This window comes from Motacilla alba, chromosome 9 (genome assembly GCF_015832195.1).
Source record: "Motacilla alba alba isolate MOTALB_02 chromosome 9, Motacilla_alba_V1.0_pri, whole genome shotgun sequence".
Taxonomy (NCBI): Eukaryota; Metazoa; Chordata; class Aves; order Passeriformes; family Motacillidae; genus Motacilla; species Motacilla alba.
The window spans coordinates 24,938,368-24,956,765 of NC_052024.1; the positions used below are offsets into that span (position 1 = coordinate 24,938,368).

General features: G+C 51.9%; 1 protein-coding gene across 21 annotated transcripts in view; it reads right to left on the reverse strand.

Annotated features, from left to right (window-relative positions):
- Window positions 1-1,762: 1,762 nt before the first annotated feature.
- MBNL1 (muscleblind like splicing regulator 1) overlaps window positions 1,763-18,398 on the reverse strand; it is a 67,386-nt gene continuing 50,750 nt past the window's right edge. For 10 of the 21 annotated variants that reach the window (XR_005257937.1, XR_005257932.1, XR_005257936.1 and 7 more), the window contains 8 exons: window positions 16,949-17,206; window positions 15,990-16,043; window positions 15,039-15,192; window positions 9,525-9,560; window positions 8,750-8,844; window positions 6,821-6,945; window positions 5,786-5,860; window positions 1,763-5,032 (listed from right to left, as the gene is read on the reverse strand). Coding sequence is in view for 8 of the 21 variants with exons in the window: in XM_038145350.1 (XP_038001278.1) it covers window positions 5,804-5,860; window positions 8,750-8,844; window positions 9,525-9,560; window positions 15,039-15,192; window positions 15,990-16,043; window positions 16,949-17,206 (654 nt within the window). In the remaining 13 variants the exon portion in view is untranslated. The other 11 variants (XR_005257933.1, XR_005257934.1, XM_038145350.1 and 8 more) reach the window with 11 other exon arrangements.

Genomic DNA, 18,398 nt, shown 5'->3' on the forward strand with positions numbered 1-18,398 from the left:
CGCGCTCTTAAAAAAATTAGAATTAATATCTGAAAGCGAAAACACCCTCAGAATTATTCTGCTTCCTTCTTCCTGCAACCATTTCCTGCCCAGGGTGCAGAGGTGGTTCGAACTCTTCCCCAGGTTCCTGTTCCTCCCTCTCCGAAGGCCCAGAATCCTCCCCCAGCTCAGAAAAGCCTCCCAGCTGCAGACACAGGAGATCCTTGGAACAAAATTCCATTATTTTGCTTTTCACAACTGATCCAGTTGTCATTGCTGCTCCCGTGGTTGCCGTGGTCCTGGCCCTGGCCAGCGAGGTGACACATCCCCGAGGGGTGGCAGGGACAGCGAGGTGCCACATGCCGGGGGGTGGCAGGGACAGCGAGGTGCTCATCCCCGAGGGGTGGCAGGGACAGTGAGGTGACACATGCCAGGGGGGTGGCAGGGACGGCGAGGTGCTCATCCCCGAGGGGTGGCAGGGACGGCGAGGTGCTCATCCCCGAGGGGTGGCAGGGACAGTGAGGTGACACATGCCGGGGGGTGGCAGGGACAGCGAGGTGACACATCCCCGAGGGGTGGCAGGGACAGCGAGGTGGCACATCCCCGAGCGGTGTCACAGCCGCAGCATCCCGAGCCGCTCTGGCAGCAGCTCCTTCTCGCGGCTCCGCTGCTGAAGCCGCCCTGCAGCGGCAGCCCCGGGGCAGAGCTGCTGCCCCCCTCGCCCTCCCGAGCCGCCGCAGGACAGACCCGGCCGAGGGTCCCGCAGGGCTGGGGCAGCCCCGGGACGGAGCCCGGCAGCCACCGCAGCCACTGCCCAAGCTGCAGAGGAAATCGAGCTGGGCTCCCTTTGCCGGTTCCGAACACCGCGCTGCTCGACACGTTGTTTTCCCTTGGCAGATAAATGTGGGGATAAACGGAACGCTGGTGCCATCCTGAGCACGGGACAAAGGCAGCGCAGGGCACTGGGCGCTCGGCCAGCAGGAATGGGGTGTCCGGGTGTGCTGAGCTGGGAAACGGGGCCAATGGACCTGCATGGGAAAGGCCAGCTTGTGCTGGGGGTCACAGGAGACACCCGGAATCCCCCGGGGAAACAACTGCCCTGAGGCGTTCCCTTCAATCGACTAAAGTTGCGATGTTGTGACCAGAAATTGTGATTACCAGTGATTTGTGGGAAACGGACGGAGGAACTGCAACCCGTGGCAACAGAGCTCCCTCTAATGTCAGCCGCTGCCCGGCTGCACCCCACCGGCTGCGCTCAGCTCCCTTCCCAGCTCCCTTTATTCCCTGGGCCCCTTCCCCTGCACCTCCAGGCTTCTGCTCCCCACTCCTTGCCCCCCAGTTCCATGCTCCCCTGCTCCCATGCTCACTGCCTTCACTCTGAATTCCCTGCACCCCCAGCTCCCTGCTCTCCAACTCCCCGAGGATCCAGCCCCCATTCCCCACTCCCCTCACTCCCTGCGCCCCATTCCCTGCAGGGAGGGCCTGGGGGTCCCAGAGAGTCCCTGAACCTCAGAGGTGCTGCCACAGGAGGGTAAAGCAGCGGGGGCTGATCCAGAGGTCCCGGCGCTTTGCATTTACCCCCAGGATCTAACAGGAGTATCTCAACAGGTGGCACTTTGATCCACGTCCTGTGGATGGAAGGTGCTGGGGGGCTGGTGCACGAAAGCCCCGGCACCAAATAAACTGTGGGCAGTGCCACAAGTGCTCAGACACGTTCGAGCCCACGTAACGCAGTGGAGCCGCTTTGAGCCTGGTAGAGGAAAAGATAATTGAGAAAGAGAACTTTTATTAGGGCAATTTCACTTTATTTTTTCCATACAGCAAGGTCAACTATAGCAGTAATAATAAAATAAGCATAAACCCAAATTGCAGCCCAGGACAGAGTACGTAACTGGAGCAACTACAAGCAAAGTAAGTCTGTGGTTACGTAAGAGCAAACCCGAGCGCGCCCGTCCTTCCAGCAGATGACCCGGGCTGCCGAGCGCAGCTCGTTGGGTAATTAATCACTGATTGGTGTCAGCTCCCAGCCCCACGCCTGCTCCAGCTCTGGCACGCACAGCATGAGCGGCTCCTGCGAGGCTGGCCGTGCCCGGGAAGATCTCCCGGGCTGTTCTCACCTGCTAAAAGAACAGGAGCGCCGCAGCGAGAACACAATCCCCTACCCTACAGCTACGGGCGCTGTGCCTTTGCCTGGCCATGGCTGAACTCTGTGAATGTCAGTATTCGTTTTGAAGAATCTTTTTTTGTGAACAAGAAACCACTGAAATTGTCAGAAACTGGTTTGAATAGCATATATCTTTAATATATTTTGATACTTTAAACATGCAGTAGATTTTGAATAATGTACGGAATATCTGAGCCATGATTCCCTGGATGGGCTGAAGTACCTGCTTTTTTTTTCTTTTTTTTTTTTTTTTTTTTCCTTTTTTTTGTTTCTTAATGATTTTCAGGCAGATTTGACCCAGTGGAGCTTCTGTCAGTCATGAGATCTCGGAAGGATGGCAGATCTTTCCAGCTGAAAAAATCCTGGCAAACTACAAGCTGTCCACATAAAGCAAAGCAACTTTTTGGAAGGGGGATGGAGTGCTAACTCTGTGCCACTTTTGCAAGCAATTTTGTTCAGCCTGTCATTTTATTTAGCCTTAACAAAACTCCTTGTAATTATAGACATTTTTATTCAAAATAAGATCTTACTATTATACAGGTTTCTCTCTTTTTTGACTATATACAGAAGTGCAAAAAGTCAACCTTCGCTCTCGACGTCCCAACTGCAGCATAATCAACCCTCAAGAGTTTGCACACACACACTAGAATTCTTGTTACGTAAACTTTGAGTATTTGGATTATCAACAAAAAGTCCCTTGATCTATTGATTATGCAGCTTATTTATAACAAGGCCTGATATTCAGGGATTTCAAAAAATATTTAAACAATATTTTAACATTTGAAATGGATACAGTAGAAAATAAATTTTATTCTAATATCTAGGAACTAGATTTTTTTTCCTCATAATAACTAATTACAAACAAAATAAATCATCAAAATATTACTCAATTGTCTGCCAGGATTGTTGCTATAGCAACAACTTAACTTCTTACTTAGCAATGATTATATAATTATAAGATATCCATATAAAAGATCTTTGTTCTTTGAATGAAAACTAGACAAGAACTAACAATGACTGACATTCTTACATTGTCGTATTAGATCAGTAAAATAGAAATCATTTAGTTAACAATAATACGAATACTCATAAGACACTACATATAGATTCCAAACTGAGTATGTTATGAAGAAAACTACTTTTTTTTTTTTTTTGTATTTTGAAAAAGTCATCAGTAAACTCTAATAAAACAAAATTCTATGAACTGAAATGGTATCAACTGGTAATAGAAAATGAAAACGAGCTAATAAATGTAAGAAATAAAAACTACACTTTTAACAAGAAAAAAATAAGTAAATTCTCTATGGTAAGTCACTACAATAACATGTGAAGTCACCTATACTTTCTTAACACGATTGAAATTACATTGGTATGGGTTTTAACCCGTAATGTAATAATCTAAGGCTTTAATAGATGTACAGTACAATCAGGAAAATCAACACATCATTCTTATCTATAAAGCATCTCTCTCAAGCATAAAAACTCGCGGTAAACTCGGAGTATGGCGAGTTCTACAAGCGAACCCGCGCCTCTCCCTCCCTGCCCGCCCGGGGCCTGGCCCCAGGCAGCCCCTGGCTGAACAGAGCAAAAATATCCTTTACTGGCTGCAACATCCAAACCACAAAAGGAATTCCTTTGGATGAATCCATTCTTAGAACTTGAATGCACATCTATTTGTTTGTTTTTATTTTGTAAAGGCTTTCTAAGGCTATAAGCAGTTAATCTGAACAAAAAAAAAATCACATATAAAACTCACCCGAGTATTAACCCACCCAATTTCTACACTAATTAACGTCTCATTTGTCCTATTTTGGTTTGTCATGCATCTGCTGTCAGTGCTTCTGCGTCTTTGTTTAGAGTCGCCGCGGATGCGGGACTTGATGAATTAAAGTGAAACCCATCTCTGCAAAACATTTATAGTCCTTGTGACTCGAGACAGAGGCTATAAATAGAGCAAAAGAAGTTCCTCAAACATTTGTTACTGTGTCTCAGAAATGGCTTTTCCCTTTGCAGATCACCTTTACAGTAACTACGCATAAATATGACACACACCGCCTTGGGAGAGTTGATAGATAATGCTGTCCATAAGGGTTATGCACAGCTGGAGCATCTCTCTGGTGCTGCCCACCGGCTGTGAGCAGCAATTGGCCATTTCTGAGACAGCTTTGGTTTGAAACAGAATGGTGCCCTTTGACTGATCAGTACTCATCGAGTCAGTGAAAACGTGGTTCTGAAAATAACACTGCGGAAATAATACTCCGATGGATGTACAGTCTATGGCACTTCATGAGAATCCTTAACAACGTGGTACTTAAAGCCATTGATGTGCTTTAAAATATACACAGTTGTGGTTTTGCTTGGCACATTCATCTCTGTCAGATTCCTCTCTTCTCGTTTCTTACAATCTATTACATTAAAAATATTACTCTTAAACAAAAAATTACTGTGCATGCACGCTCTCGTCTATAATGGCAATTTTAAATACAAGGTGCACCTTTGTTATTTGTAAACCTTGAAAGAAATAAACTTACTTTAAAAAATTATATCTTGGTCTACAGACGTACCAATACATAATAGATTTCTGGTTACAGCATCGTGGGTCTTTCCGGGCGACGCGGGGAGCAGCCCCAGGGCATCGCCCGGGCAAGGCGGCCGATGCTGCGGGCCTGGACAATAAATCACCTCAGCACAAATATCGATTCAATGTACAAAGTAGATAGGCAACAGTGTGCAGTGGAGTCCCACGCTCTCGCTTCGTCTCGTTAACATGCAATGTGTGATGTCACTGCTGAGGGGTTCCCAGTGCTGCTGGGCAGTATTTACATACACTATGGCTAATGAGCTCGGCCTCTTCCCACCCCAATCCGGCCTCTCCGCCGCCGATGCCATCTGGGAAGGGAAGAGCACAGAGTGTTCTGGGGGTCAGACGCACCGGTGTCCCTGCAGGAGCCCTCCGGCAGCAGAAGCAATCCCATCCCGCCTGAGGCGTTCCATCCAGCCCAGCCCGTGCCACCCACCCTCCCTGCATCCCTCCAGCAGTTCAACAGCCTCTATGCTCAACTGAAAGGAGCAGCCCTGATTACAAACCCCCTGTGGCCAAAGGGTCAATCATCCTCACCCCCAGAAATAATTCCCTTATGGCCAAGGAAGTCAATAAAAACAGGAATGGAGCACAGGAGAGAGGAAGGTAACACAAAAGAGGAGCCATCCTGGGACGGGATGGCTGCAGGAGGGGAATTTCACAACAACAGGAGAATTATGAGTTTCCAAACCCAGGAAATGCTGGGGTTCCAAATTTTGAGATTTAAAAGCCATTCTTCCTGAAGAGAACCTGATGGAATCATCTTCCCCCCAAGTCTGCCCTCAGCTCGGGCCAGTGCTGAGGCCAGCACAGGCAGAACATAAACCTCTGTGAACCCTGATTTCGCTGGGTGGGCACGTGCAAACTAACAGGTGATGTGGCCACTGGGACCCGTGGGATCTCCCCTCAGAGAGGAATGGCCCCTCAGGGGGGTCAGAGCCTCTGCCCCCAGAGCTTACTGGTTTTCTTAGAAAGAAGATAAAAACATTCTGTCCCTTACAGCAACAAACTGCACCCGTAAGAGCAAGGAAAAATACAGCAACAACACATTGGGAACTTACTGTTTGATGGCCAAATGTCTACATCTGTGTAACATACTTGTGGCTAGTCAGATGTTCGGCAGATATTATGGGTATCTACAGGTAAGAAAGGTAAACAGTGAGTGACAGGTGCAATGAGCCCACCCAGAGGCACAGCATTTGCTACAGAACATCAGGAAAGGGAGGATCAGCTGTGAGTCGGTGGATTTTATATTTAACTATCAGTTAAAGTCAACTGAAGTGCTACAATAGCAACTTGTAACTGGAAAACACTGGGTTAAGTACTACTGGACAAATATAAATAAGTATTACTGGTTGTTCAGGAAATAGGAGAAGTTAACATCTACAAGTCATGCAGTGCAGTAATTGAAAATAGCCCTTTTTGTTGGCCTACACAAAATTCTGTGCTTTCAGTGTCTCAGATGATGAATTCTACAGCGGCCTCGTTTCAGTGTGATTTTGTGAAGTGCTCGCTGCTGTCACAGTCCTGGGTTTTGGATGCCAGCCTACGATGCCCTGAGCTCGGTTGTCACGGCAGGTGGAAATGCCGGCTGGGAAGAGCCCTGCCCTTCCCGCAGCAGCTGCGGCACCGCGCGGAGCACAGCCCAGCCTCCCCCAGCAGGGCATCCACCCCAGAGGGCCGGGCTGCACAGACAGCACTGAGCTCGCGGCTCAAGCGCCCATCTGCCCGGCTTCCCGTTCAGCAGGCCGGGGTTTCGGGGAGCCCCTGGCAGCAGAGCCCCCGACAGCGACTCCGCTCACGGCGGCACCGCAGCGCCCGGGGAGGCACAGCACCTGCGCTGGGCCTGGGGCACAACGGGGATTTGCACAATCCCCAGCGGCAGCGGCACTCGGAAAGACCCTTCTTCCTGACGGGCACCGAGGCTGGCCTGTGCATCTGCCCAGCAGAGAGCGGAGGTTCTGCTCAACTAGCTCACTGGCAGGTCCTGCTGCTGTTTTTCCACCCGTGTGCCCTCTCCTCCCCTGGCAGCTCACACATCACAGCATTGCCAACTGCACAGGAATGGGCTTGGAGCAGAATGAAGCTTCTCATACCATGTTTTCCTGCTGCTGCAGGACAGGCTGCGGCACCCGGCTGGAGCAGCATCAGGGGCAGGGCTGTCGAACAGACCAAGGACCTTCCACAGCAGCCCGGGCAGATGGAGGGCCACATCTTTAGCCTTTGGCATGCAGGCACACGGCATTGGGTGGCATTAAATACCTTCAGCATTGCTCACATGGCATATACATATATGGGCATATATGTATATATGGAGGTTTGGCTGCAGAACTGCACTAAGGGGGTTATGAGGCTCTGGGGAGGAAAGGCATGAAATGACCAGATCCTACAGCACAAGGTTTTTCCTGTCATCTCCCTGGGAAGTGCATGGTTACCAACAGAGAGAGGATTTAAAAATAATGACTTTTTCTGTGGCTTGTCTTGTTCTCACAACCCTCAGGACATGCACAGGATACAGAGACACGCTGAAAGTGACTGTCTGGGGCAATAAACTACAATATTAAGAGACTCTGGGCATACAGGAGGTTGCTTGCTGAGGTGGCACATATGCAGAGGTAGCCCCACCTATGGACTAGCTTTTCAAAACACAAATTCTTAGGCCAAGTTGAAAGCCCTGAGTGAGCTGTTCATTCAGCAAACATTTCTCAAGAGAAGGTGCTAGCTGCTGAGCAGCCTAACCCGCCTGGTTTTGGCATTCTACAGTATCCGGGTCCCTTTGGAGGCTCAGGATGTGCAGGCCTAGGTGTCACTGCAATGATGCCGTTTGGGAATTGTATTTTTGAGAGATGAGGAAGCAGACAGGTTAACGAGGGATGTACAGCTGGGGCAGCACAAAATGGCAGTGCTCAACAGGTAAAGGTGCAAAGGCTCGAAGCCAAAGGCCCCGGGGCTCTCTGCAGCTCCGGGTGTCCCCAGGAGCCACCTGCCCTGAGCCAGGAGACGAGTGCATCAGGTAAGCCTGCCTTGACATTGACATTTACCTGCACAGGAGCACACCTGCACAACGCTGAGGAGAACCCAGAGCTCCCTTTTCTGAGGGGCACACGTGTGATCCCACTGAGCTGGAAGCAAGACCTGCAGAACTGATGGCTTCCTGGCATGGACAACTAACTGCCCAGCAAATCTCAAAAAATAATTAGCTTTCAGAAGAGGAACAGGAGGCTCTTTAAAACGTTTTTATTGTTGCACTTTCAGGCAGGTGTTGTACAGAAATCTGCTTTTCTGCCAGCGTCCTGTGCTCAGGTGCAGCTCCAGCCACTCCTCTGGCCCAGGGACTCATCTTTAGAGCATTGGCTCTGGCTTTCCTGGGAGGACTTCTAATCACTTACGTGGTAAAGCTTTACTCTCATATTCCTGAAATACATCCAAACACGGCAATGACTGGGGTGGCTACTGGGAAATAAGCCCAGACTCTAATGGGCATTTTCTTATCTGAGCCCTGCTGAAAGCAATGGGCCATTCCAAGGAGAATCACAAGGGGCAACAAAGGCTTCAAGGAAGTTTCTGTGCGGCCCGTGCTCACTGGGTTTTGTTTTACGCTTGGAAGAGGAGAGTCAGAACATGTTTGGACTGCTAAACTCAGACTGTAAGAACCTGCAACCCCTCTGCACAAAGACTCCCCTGGCTTTCCCCGAGTTCTGCACTGAAAGGAGCTGCTGGCTCCACAGAAACGGAAATAAATCATGGGCTTGTGTGTTATCCCTCGCTCTTTGCATCCCTGAGAACAGAAATAAGCAGCACGGCCCATAAATGTCAAGACTGAGTCAGAAACTCTATTGTCAATTATTTTTAGCATCAGAAATGGAACTGCAGCACCTTTGGAGCACAGCTGAGGGCTGATTAGGCTGTGCTGCAGCTCTCTGAGAGAATGTGTAGGCCAACAAGAGGTCAGATCCAAACCCCCATGCTCATTAAAGCACCGATTTCGAGTTGTCTGTAAGGAACAAAGCTGTAAATTAGCAAACCTGGTTGGCTGTGGCTGTTGCAGCGAAGGGAACACTTGTGGCAGATGTTGTTGCTGCAGACACAGTGGCTGGCGTAGCACCGTGCACCATGGGAACTTTCGGAAGGAAAATCAAATAAGCAAACATACAGAAGAGTGTAGCAGTATGGGACCAGAGCGACACGTGGGAGGTCATTGAGCATGGTTTACCACAGCAGAAAGCCCGAGACATCATTGCCAGCGCGTGACATGCAACCACAGTGCAAAGCAGGACAGCATTCCAGGAGCGAGGGGAGGGAGACGAAAGAGAAAAAAAAGGGGAAAATGCTTGTTACCATCAAATCAAGAAAATCGACACAAACAAGCTTAACCATTTCAATATGAAAAACAACAGGAGAGTTTTTTTCAACGCCCTTACATTTACAAATTTTTGTCCTTTAGAAATTCAACCCAAATATTTACTGCTAACAGAAATTAATCTTGTAGAAGGACAGAATACAGCTACACGGCTATGGTAAGATACAGTCTTTAGTTAACACGAGATAGTTTCTAAACACTGGAACTCATAGTCCAGTCAAAATCCACCAAGGAACAATGTGCAATTAAAAACTGCTGTACAAAATTAACATCTACGTGTCCATGTCAATTAAATAAAACGATCACATTTAATTGACAGGTGTTAGTGCAGGGGAGATGGACTGGCACGAGGGCTCTACGTTAAATCTAGCAGTGGATTTTGAGGGTCTGTGAGCTGCACCACAGGTTTAAGATAATCAAGAAACAAAGCTGGCACCTACCAACACTTGTAGCGGGTGTCATGCACAATATTGAGCCTGCTCATCATGCATTGCAACAGGAAGGTGGATTTGGAAAGGGAAAAGAATTAAAACAACCCATCACACGTGTAATTAGAAATTTCATTGAACAAAGAAGAAAAATTGTTATTACGGGCACAGTGGCATGTAACTGTCAGCACAATCAAACCACACAACAGCACAGTGATCCGTTGGAACCAGGCCTCAGGGACAGGGCAGCGGGTGCAGCTGTGCTGGGACCCTGCTGGCCCCGCAGCACGGCCAGGACAGCCTTCCTCAGCTCTAACTCACAGCTCCTGAAACCCTTCTGCCTTCTGACTCAGGCCTTTCATGGTCCTGTCCCTGCTCTTCTCACATCAAGAGAGATGCTTCAAACTCACCCTGCCTGATGCCTGCAGTCCCCAGTGCAGGGACCAGGGACCAGGCCCTGCTGTCCTTGTGGAGCCGTCCAGGCAGACGGACAGTGGGAGGTGACAGAGCCTCTCCTCTCCTCTCCTCTCCTCTCCTCTCCTCTCCTCTCCTCTCCTCTCCTCTCCTCTCCTCTCCTCTCCTCTCCTCTCCTCTCCTCTCCTCTCCTCTCCTCTCCTCTCCTCTCTCTCCTCCTCTCCTCTCCTCTCCTCACTGCTGCAGAGCCCAGGGAATGCACAGGAATGTGCAGTGACCTGGCAGGCAGGACTCTGGCTGCACCCCCGTGCCCTGGAGCTGCCAGAGAAGGGGCAGTGACCCCCCTGTCCCCTGCTCTGGCCGCTCCTCAGGTGGCCCAGAGCAGTGGCTGAATGGTCACTGTGCCCTGAGCAGCTCCCAGTGACACCTCTCAAGCCCTGTTCAGCCTTCTGCTTTACACTGTGGCATGCACTTTAAGCTGCTGGTGATTGCAGGATGTATTTTAAGCTGCTCGTGCCCGGGCTCACAGCTCCCTTCAGACCACACAGCTGGAGAGTTCTGCCCTGCAACCAGAGCCAGGAGCAGGAAGGTGTTTTTAGGATCACTCTGGCTTCATTTTTAAGTATCACCAAGGTGGCAACTCTCTTTAAGTTACACAGCAAAATGCCTTCCACCAGACTGATCTCACAATCTCCTGCTTCCAAGATGACAAACATACACTGATCTTCCAGAATATCCATTTTTAATAAATGATTTACTTTTTAATTTAACAAATAACATTTATTAACACTGTTAATGGCGAGTGACACAGCAGAAACGGAAACAAACTCTGAAATCTGGGCCTGAGATTGCAGTTGAAATGGCAACATATCCTAGCAGACTGCCAGAGGCAGCCAGGCAAGGCTGCCTCTGTGACATCCCGGGGCTGCACTGGGGACAGGAGATGGCTCCAGCCGTGCCCGGCGCTGGAGGGGGTGCACAGCCTCAGGAGCACTCAACTGTGCAGGGAGAAGTCAGGCCAGTTTAATTACTGCTGGGCCAAGGTTATCCTGTCACTGCTGTGTCTGTAAGGCAGCAAAGGCAATCATCATGTTTCCTAATTACTCCTGTGTCGTGGAAGAGACTGAGCACCCTGGCAGGGAAAGGGTAAAGGAAGGGCACCTCTCCTGACCTCCCCTGGCACAAATCACGGCTGAAGCCAAGGGGATCATGTACAAGATCAAAAAATGGAGCAGAACTTGGCTAAAAAGTACAAACAGTAAGCAGAGCTGCTGTCTTGGTCCCTCCTGTGGGCTCTCAGTGGCGTCAGGGGGTTGCAGAGAAGAAGCTCTGGGCTGTGGCTCTGCAGAAGTGGCCCCTGCTCTGGGCTGTGCACCCTGCAGTGCTGCATCACTCCATGCACAAGTGTGTCCACCTGCTGCACATGGGCTGGGTATTATAACTGCTCTGACAAGTCCCTGTAACACTTTTCAGTGAAAAGCTCCAAATTTCAGTCTGAATGATCATCATTAACATTATGACCAGTGCATACAGTTTTTGAAAGGGAATTAAAGCAAATGAACATGAGGCAGAATGTAGAATGCCTGCTGGGGTGGCATAACGCCCAAACACAGATATTATGCTTTATGACCCTCTTACCAGCAATAAAAATAATTTTTGCTATGATCCTAATATTCAGCTTGACTTCAGAAGCTTTGACTGACTAATGAGAATGCATGAATAATGAATGTTCACCTTCAATGCTCCCTGGCTGTTCGGCACAAGGCAGAACTTTAATTTGAGGATGTTCTTCTGACTTAACTGACCATAACTTCATAACCAGATTATTTCTGCAACACAATAAAGCTATTTCTAGAAATATTCTAGGTTTACTGGTGTTTTAATTTTTTTTCTCTTTTCTCCCTTGTATTAGTCCCCTCAGTCTATTTCTTCTGCCCAATCTACTAACGTCTAATTAAAAACAACACTCCAGCCAGCACAAGCACCCCTGTGGAGGTGAGCAGTGGCGTGTGACCTTTCCCTCCCCAAAGTTTTGGGGGAGAGCAGTGGTTTTGCAGAGGCCCAGCAGCCCCAGGAAGGAAAGCCCTTTTAGGAAAGCCTCTGGGCACTGAGTCCCAGGGAGGAGCAAGGGAGTCTCTGGTGCTGACGCTGCAGTAACTGAACAAACACACAATGGGCTAACACGACGCAGAGGGAGCTGCAGCCTTTCCTCACTGGCTCCGGGGTTCAGCTGCCAGCTGCAATCCTGCCCCTTGCAGCTGCACCATGGCATCAGCTGCTGGGAGCATCCTGCCAACCTGACCTGGTCACCTGGGGGACACCACCTGGGCAGAACAGCTGCACTCCTGAGGAGACGGGGAGCTGAGGCACAGGACGGGCCCAGGCAGACAGGAGCTGCCCCCAGGAGCCCTGCAGCCAGCCCCAGCTGCTGCAGGACATGGAGCAGGTGAAGCTCTGAGGGCCTGGAGCTCTGCACGCTCCCAGCAGGAGGGTCACCCACAGGAGGGCGTCCCCAGCTGGCAGCCAGGATCCAGGGACCAAACCCAGGCATGCAGAGCCTCCTGACTCGGCAGACTAACTGCCCTTATCTCAACAGCACAAATGCTCCTGGTTCTTCCTTGCAACACCCCTGAAGTCCCCTCTCAGTCTGGGGACAGCTTCCAGCAGCCGCGGTTTCGGGGACACCTCAAGAGGGGAGCTGTGCACAGAGGGAGCTTTAGTTGAGAGAGGTGATATGAATGTCTGAAGAACATCTAATCACTCAAGGCGTGCTGGAGTGCAGTGTCCACCCCCAGGCGTGGATGCTCCCTGGATGTGCTTCACATCCCTGGCACACAGCCAGCCAGAACAACGCCTTACAGTTCAGAAGAGGTATCTGAGGTTTTCTGGAATATCAGTGGGAGAACATGAGGAGTGAAGTGCCCTGCAGAGAGGAGGGTCCTGCCCAGATCGCCCACAGAGAACCAACCCTGGGCACACCCACCCTGTGTAGGCTCTGCAGGCGTCCTGCCCTCAGCCCTCCTGCACACTCTGCCTGGAGCAACTAGGAACACAAATGAGCACTTACACCTTGGCTGTCTGAACCTGAAAAATGTCACTTTAATTCAGATCCCACTGAGCTGCCCTGGCCCTGCTCCATGGCGTGCAGCGGGGGCACCCACGCTCTGCGCTCTCCGTGGCTTCGCAGGGACAGCTGGAGAAACTCTGTGTCCAGGTGACTGTGCCCAAACAGGAACTGATCCTGGTTCATTTGAAGCGGGAAAAGCTAAAAAGGGCAAGGTGCCAAAGACATTTTTCAAACTTTTTGGAAAGTACTGGACTACTGGAAAGCTCAAACTGCAGCTATCTGAAAAATACAAAGAGAGAATTCATAATAGCTCGGGCTAAAAACTCCTTACTTTTCTTGTGTGACATACACTAAAACTAAACTTCAGTGGTCGGGAAAGGTCTAATGAAGCCTCAAGAACCACTGCCAAGCTCCTGGAGGTTTCACTGTGGATCTGCTGGAGGAAGAGCTGAGGTAAGGTGTGTCGAGAGCCAATGGGAAAGACCCCAGTCTATGATGAGGTGCAAATGGGGTCTGGCACACAAAAACCACAACCCCAGCTCCTGAGCTCCAAGGGGAAGCACAAAGGCAGCTCCAGCGTTTCCAGAAACCATCCAGCCCCTTGCTGCTTTCATGGAAGCTGGAAAATTGCAGTTCACAGACTCCACTGGTTGTGCTGTGCCAAAAGAGATCTGTGAGTTGTTCAACATTCACAGGAAGGATTCTGAGTCTGTCTGGATGGGGCCCTGAGCAACCTGGTCTATTGGAAGTGTCCCCCATGGCAGGGGGTTTGCAGTGAGGTGGTCTTTAAGCCCTTCCCAAGCCAAAGCATTCAGTGGTTCCACGAGTCTCTGACTGCAGATGCATTTTATATGGATTTTAATATGTGGGCTAGGGATCTGACCTGCAGCTTACCCAACCCATCTTGCTATTGACTCCAGTAAGCTTTGCAACATTTACTGATCCGTTTCAGTGGCTGCAATGCATTTTTGCATTATTAAAATGCACTAATCAAGAAACTGATTTTTGTGCCATTTAAGTACACAAGTTGGTTGTGTGCCAGATCAAGACAGAATAGTAAAGGGCACTGTACTGATCTCCTGGAAACATACTTGCCAAAGATGTTCAGGATAAAATCCTTTACATTTTTGAGTAGGGACTGATTAACTGCATTTCTTCCCCTTCCCAGTCTGCATTATGAAGGGCTGTCCTCACGGACTCTTTCCCATTTTTGAGTACAGATCCATCAGCTCTGCACACTCCTGGAATGATGTGCTGCTTCAGTGTGGGTTCAGGTGTAACAAACTACCTCAGCTGTGTAACTAAGGGCAGAAGCTCCCAGGACATACTGGAGATCATTTCTCATGCAGTGCCATCAGCAGAACCAACGCACATACTCCAACATAAACTAGTCCCATCACTAGTCCTGCAAAAGGATTTCTGCTCGGGACATAGTACAGGCATCAACACCAATTACACCAGGGCTCCTGGCTGAGAACAAGCACTTGGCTTTCCCCAGTCCAAGACCAGCCCTGAGGCATCAGTGGTGCAGGCTCAAACTGAGACTTCTTGTGTAGGTGTGTGTTTCTCCACCTGTGAGACTGCCTGTGCTGCCTGGGATCACTGCACCCCATTAAAACCTCATTAAAAACCCCTTCGTGCGAGTGACTCAGGGCCACCGCTGCCAAGGCCAAGGGGTCTCACAGGGAAACAAGCACAACAGCTGAGGGATGTGGAAGGAAGAGCAGTTAATCCAGGGAAAGAGGAAGGAGAGAGGAGATTTCAAATTCTGATTTGGGGTGAGAGAGCACAACGCTGATTTTGTGTTAGACTGGAAAACACCCACCCAGCTTCTGCGAGGAGCAGAGAGAAGCCAGCGTTCCCACAGGCAGCCCCTCCTCTGCCCAGGGGCACGGGGCACTGCTGTGCCCTGGCTGGAGGGGCTGCCTGTGCCTGGCACCAGCAGCCTCCAGCACACACCGCGTTCGCACCAGCTGCCTCCTAGTGTGCTTTTCCCAAAAATCCCCCCGCTCCCACCCCTGAGAAGGTGCCAGCGATGCACTTACCTGGTGGGAGAAAGGCTGTATGCTGCTGTAACTGCATGTTGGCAAGAGCTTGCTGGTATTGGAAGATACCAGTGTTAAAGACTGCGGTGGCACCATTGGTTTTTTCAAGCGCAGGCCTCTTTGGTAAGGGGGGAAGTACAGCTTGAGGAATTCCCTGAATGGTGGATGGGTATAAAAATAAAGTCCAGTAACAAAAAGAAAAAAACAAAAGGGAGGGGGCGGGTGGGGTGGGGTGTGGAGGAGGATGGGAGGGAGGGAGGAGAAAAGGAGAGAGAAAAAGGAAAAAAAGAAAAATCAGTAGAAGGCAAAACAACCAGGCAGCACCATGTTTCTCCATGAGCAAGCAAGCGGCATAGCAGACTGAACTACCAAATAAAAGGCGAGGGAACAGCTTTCCAGGGAGCACTATTTGCCTACCACTACAGCGGCACAGGGACCGGCGGGACAGCCGCTGTGGGCACCGGCATCAGTACCACGCCAGGGAAAGCTCGGGTGGGCCAGGAGCGAGGCTCTCGGGGAAGCAGCACTGCTAGCTCCATGAGGATCACACGTAGAAGCCATGTTAATAGTCACCGTCGGAGTGGATGGCAGGGCCGTGGTGACACCCCAGTCCCCGGGCCCCAGCGCTGCCCGGGCATGCAGAGCGCGCCGCATGCCGGCCCCGGCCGCCTCCGCGCCACCAAGCCATGCCAACGCCCCTGCGCCGGCACCCGGGAGGGGACAGGGACAGGGACAGGGGACAGGGGACAGGGGAGGGGACGGGAAGGGGCCGGCGGGGCGCGGGGGCGGCAGGGGCTGCAGGGAGGGCACCCAGCCTGGCCCGGCCGCCCGCACGCCCTTTGCCGGGGACGAGGGGAGGGAAACCGGGATGTTCCATTTCTACACATTAACCCCAAACTTGACTCTACGATACAGCTACATGCCAAGCTAAAAGGTGAAAGGTCATAGTACCAGGTCAAAGGTTGCCTCGAGGGGTCGCTTCAGTGATTTGACAGCCGACTGAGTCTTAATTAGCAGGCAGCGAGCACATGATGGCAATGGCCAGTGGGGTCAAGCGCATTAACATAAACAGCAAGCAGAGGTGCGTCATGGGGGCAGCAGTGCATTTGGGGAGGTGAGAAAAAACAAATAAAAACAAATCACCGGATGCCGTGTACAACGGTAACAAGACTAGGCATGCACGGGCCGACGGGCAGGGCAGCGGGGCAGCGGCGGTGCCCACGGCCGCCCCCGGCCCCAGCGGGGCCGCGCCGGGCGGGCAGCGGGGCTCACGGCCACGCGCGGCCGGACCCGCGGCCGCCTCGCCCCGCCGGCCCTGCCGCCCCCACTGCGCTCCGCTCCCACACCCACGGGCTCAGCACAGCGGGACCCTCTGCCACCACAGCCCCCCGGTGCTGCCCTCGCCTCGCCAGCACACCAGCTCCTCACGGGGCCCGCGCCTGGCTGCTGCAGCTAGGGACAGCCACCGCCAGCCCTCGGGGACACGGGACGGGGACAGCAGGAACGTGGTCAGTCCACTTCGAAGTACACCTCTACAAACACGGACTTACAGAAACTGAACGTGGATTTATCTAGCTGTGCAGCTGGACAGAGACGCGTCTGCCCGCACACAGAGGTACAGCCAACCAGAGACACGAGGAGCCCACGCGTACAGACACGCACACGCGTATGCACGCACAGAGGCACACGCAGGAACTCCGGACACCGGCAGGCAAAATTAGTCAAACACCTCAATGCTCCGGAACTACTTCACAGCAGATCTGGCACCACATGCTGAGAAAGCTCATTGCACCGTGTAGTGACCGGGGTCCCCAAGCACACGCACCCTCCTCAGCAAGGACAAACACACGTCCACCATTGCCTCTCCTCAATCAGTGCACGTCTACATCCACCAGCGCTCCCACACTCACCATGGCAGCTGCGGTCGCTGCTGCTTGGGCAGCTGCAGCTTGGTTAACCTGGTACTGGGCAGCCTTGATCTTGGCTTGCAGGTGTGCAGGAGGGTGAAAATATTTGCACTTTTCCCGGGAGCACCTCCCTTTGATGTAATCCATGCAGACGGTGACGGTGTTGTCGTTGGTGTCGATCATGGCGCTGTCGGCGGGGTGAGCGAACCGGCAGTCATTCTCTCCCCTGTTGCAGTTCCCACGCTGGTACTCTCGACATACCTGTGACACCAGCAAAAGGAAGACACTTACTTTTGGTGATGGGTGTTGCAGGCACGGCTCGGAGCAGAGACAAGCTTTCCGAAAGCCTGCGAGAGCACCATGAGGAAGGGGCCTGGCCCAGGCGGTGCACTGCAGTGGGATGGAGGGCTCAGGGACCTGGCAGCAGACACTGGCTTCCCCAGAGCCACTTCTGATGTCAAGGAGCATGAAACCCCGCCGTGACCAGAGCCAAGCACACAGCAGGTGTCATTCTGGCTCCCACTTAGCTGCCCGGGGGCTGTTTCTGTCTCCTGAAATGTGCCGTGGCTGCTCTTGGGCACCACCCCAGCACCCCAAGGTGCTCGGCCATGCCCTGCTGTCACCTGGCTGTGCTCCCTGTGCTCATTAAGGTGAGTGGACGGTGTGTGGCCAGCCCCAGGGAGCCCCACCGGGTGGGCACTCTGTGTCCATGTGTCCCCACGATCCAGGCGCCTGCCCTGAGCCCACGGTGGTGGCACAGCCCCTGTGCTGCCCAGCCATCACCCTGGGAGGTGGGGAATAGCAGCGGCCACAGCTGGAGAGGCCACTGCTCTCGCTGTCACACGGCAGCAGCCAGATGGAGCTGGAGGGCTCAGACACTGCAGCTGCTTGGGTGACAGCTCTGCAGCGTCCCCGCGGGCTCCAGCCAGCCCCGAGCCCACCCAGAGCCCAGGCCCCAGCCACCCCAGCACCACAGACATGGACTGTGTCACCAGTGGGACAAGCAGCGGCCCCCTGTGTGCCAGCCCTGTGTCTGGCAGACTGACGTGGGCTCCTGTCATGGTCAGTTCTCCCCAAACTGCCAACAAAACACACTCCGCATTCCAGATTTCCAAAGGCCATAGGACACAAAGGGACAAAATAAAACCCTTTAGTAGATGGAATTTCCTGTTCAAGGTGGGTGCCTGAGAGCTTGGATTGTAAGTATTTCCTCAAGGACCTTGGCTCTGATCCTGCAACAACCCAGATTTGGTGGTGGCTTGGTTTCCCTTCACACCAGTCCTCTGGCTGCTGTCTAACCCTCGTGCCACTGCCAGTGCCACCTGCAAATCCTCCATGGGTATGACCTGGCCTCCTGCAGGACCAGGACCAGGTCGGGTGTGGAAACGTTGTCCAGGGCCATTCCTGCAGGCCCTGTTCACAGGCTTTTTTCACGCGGTGACAGGCTCCAGGT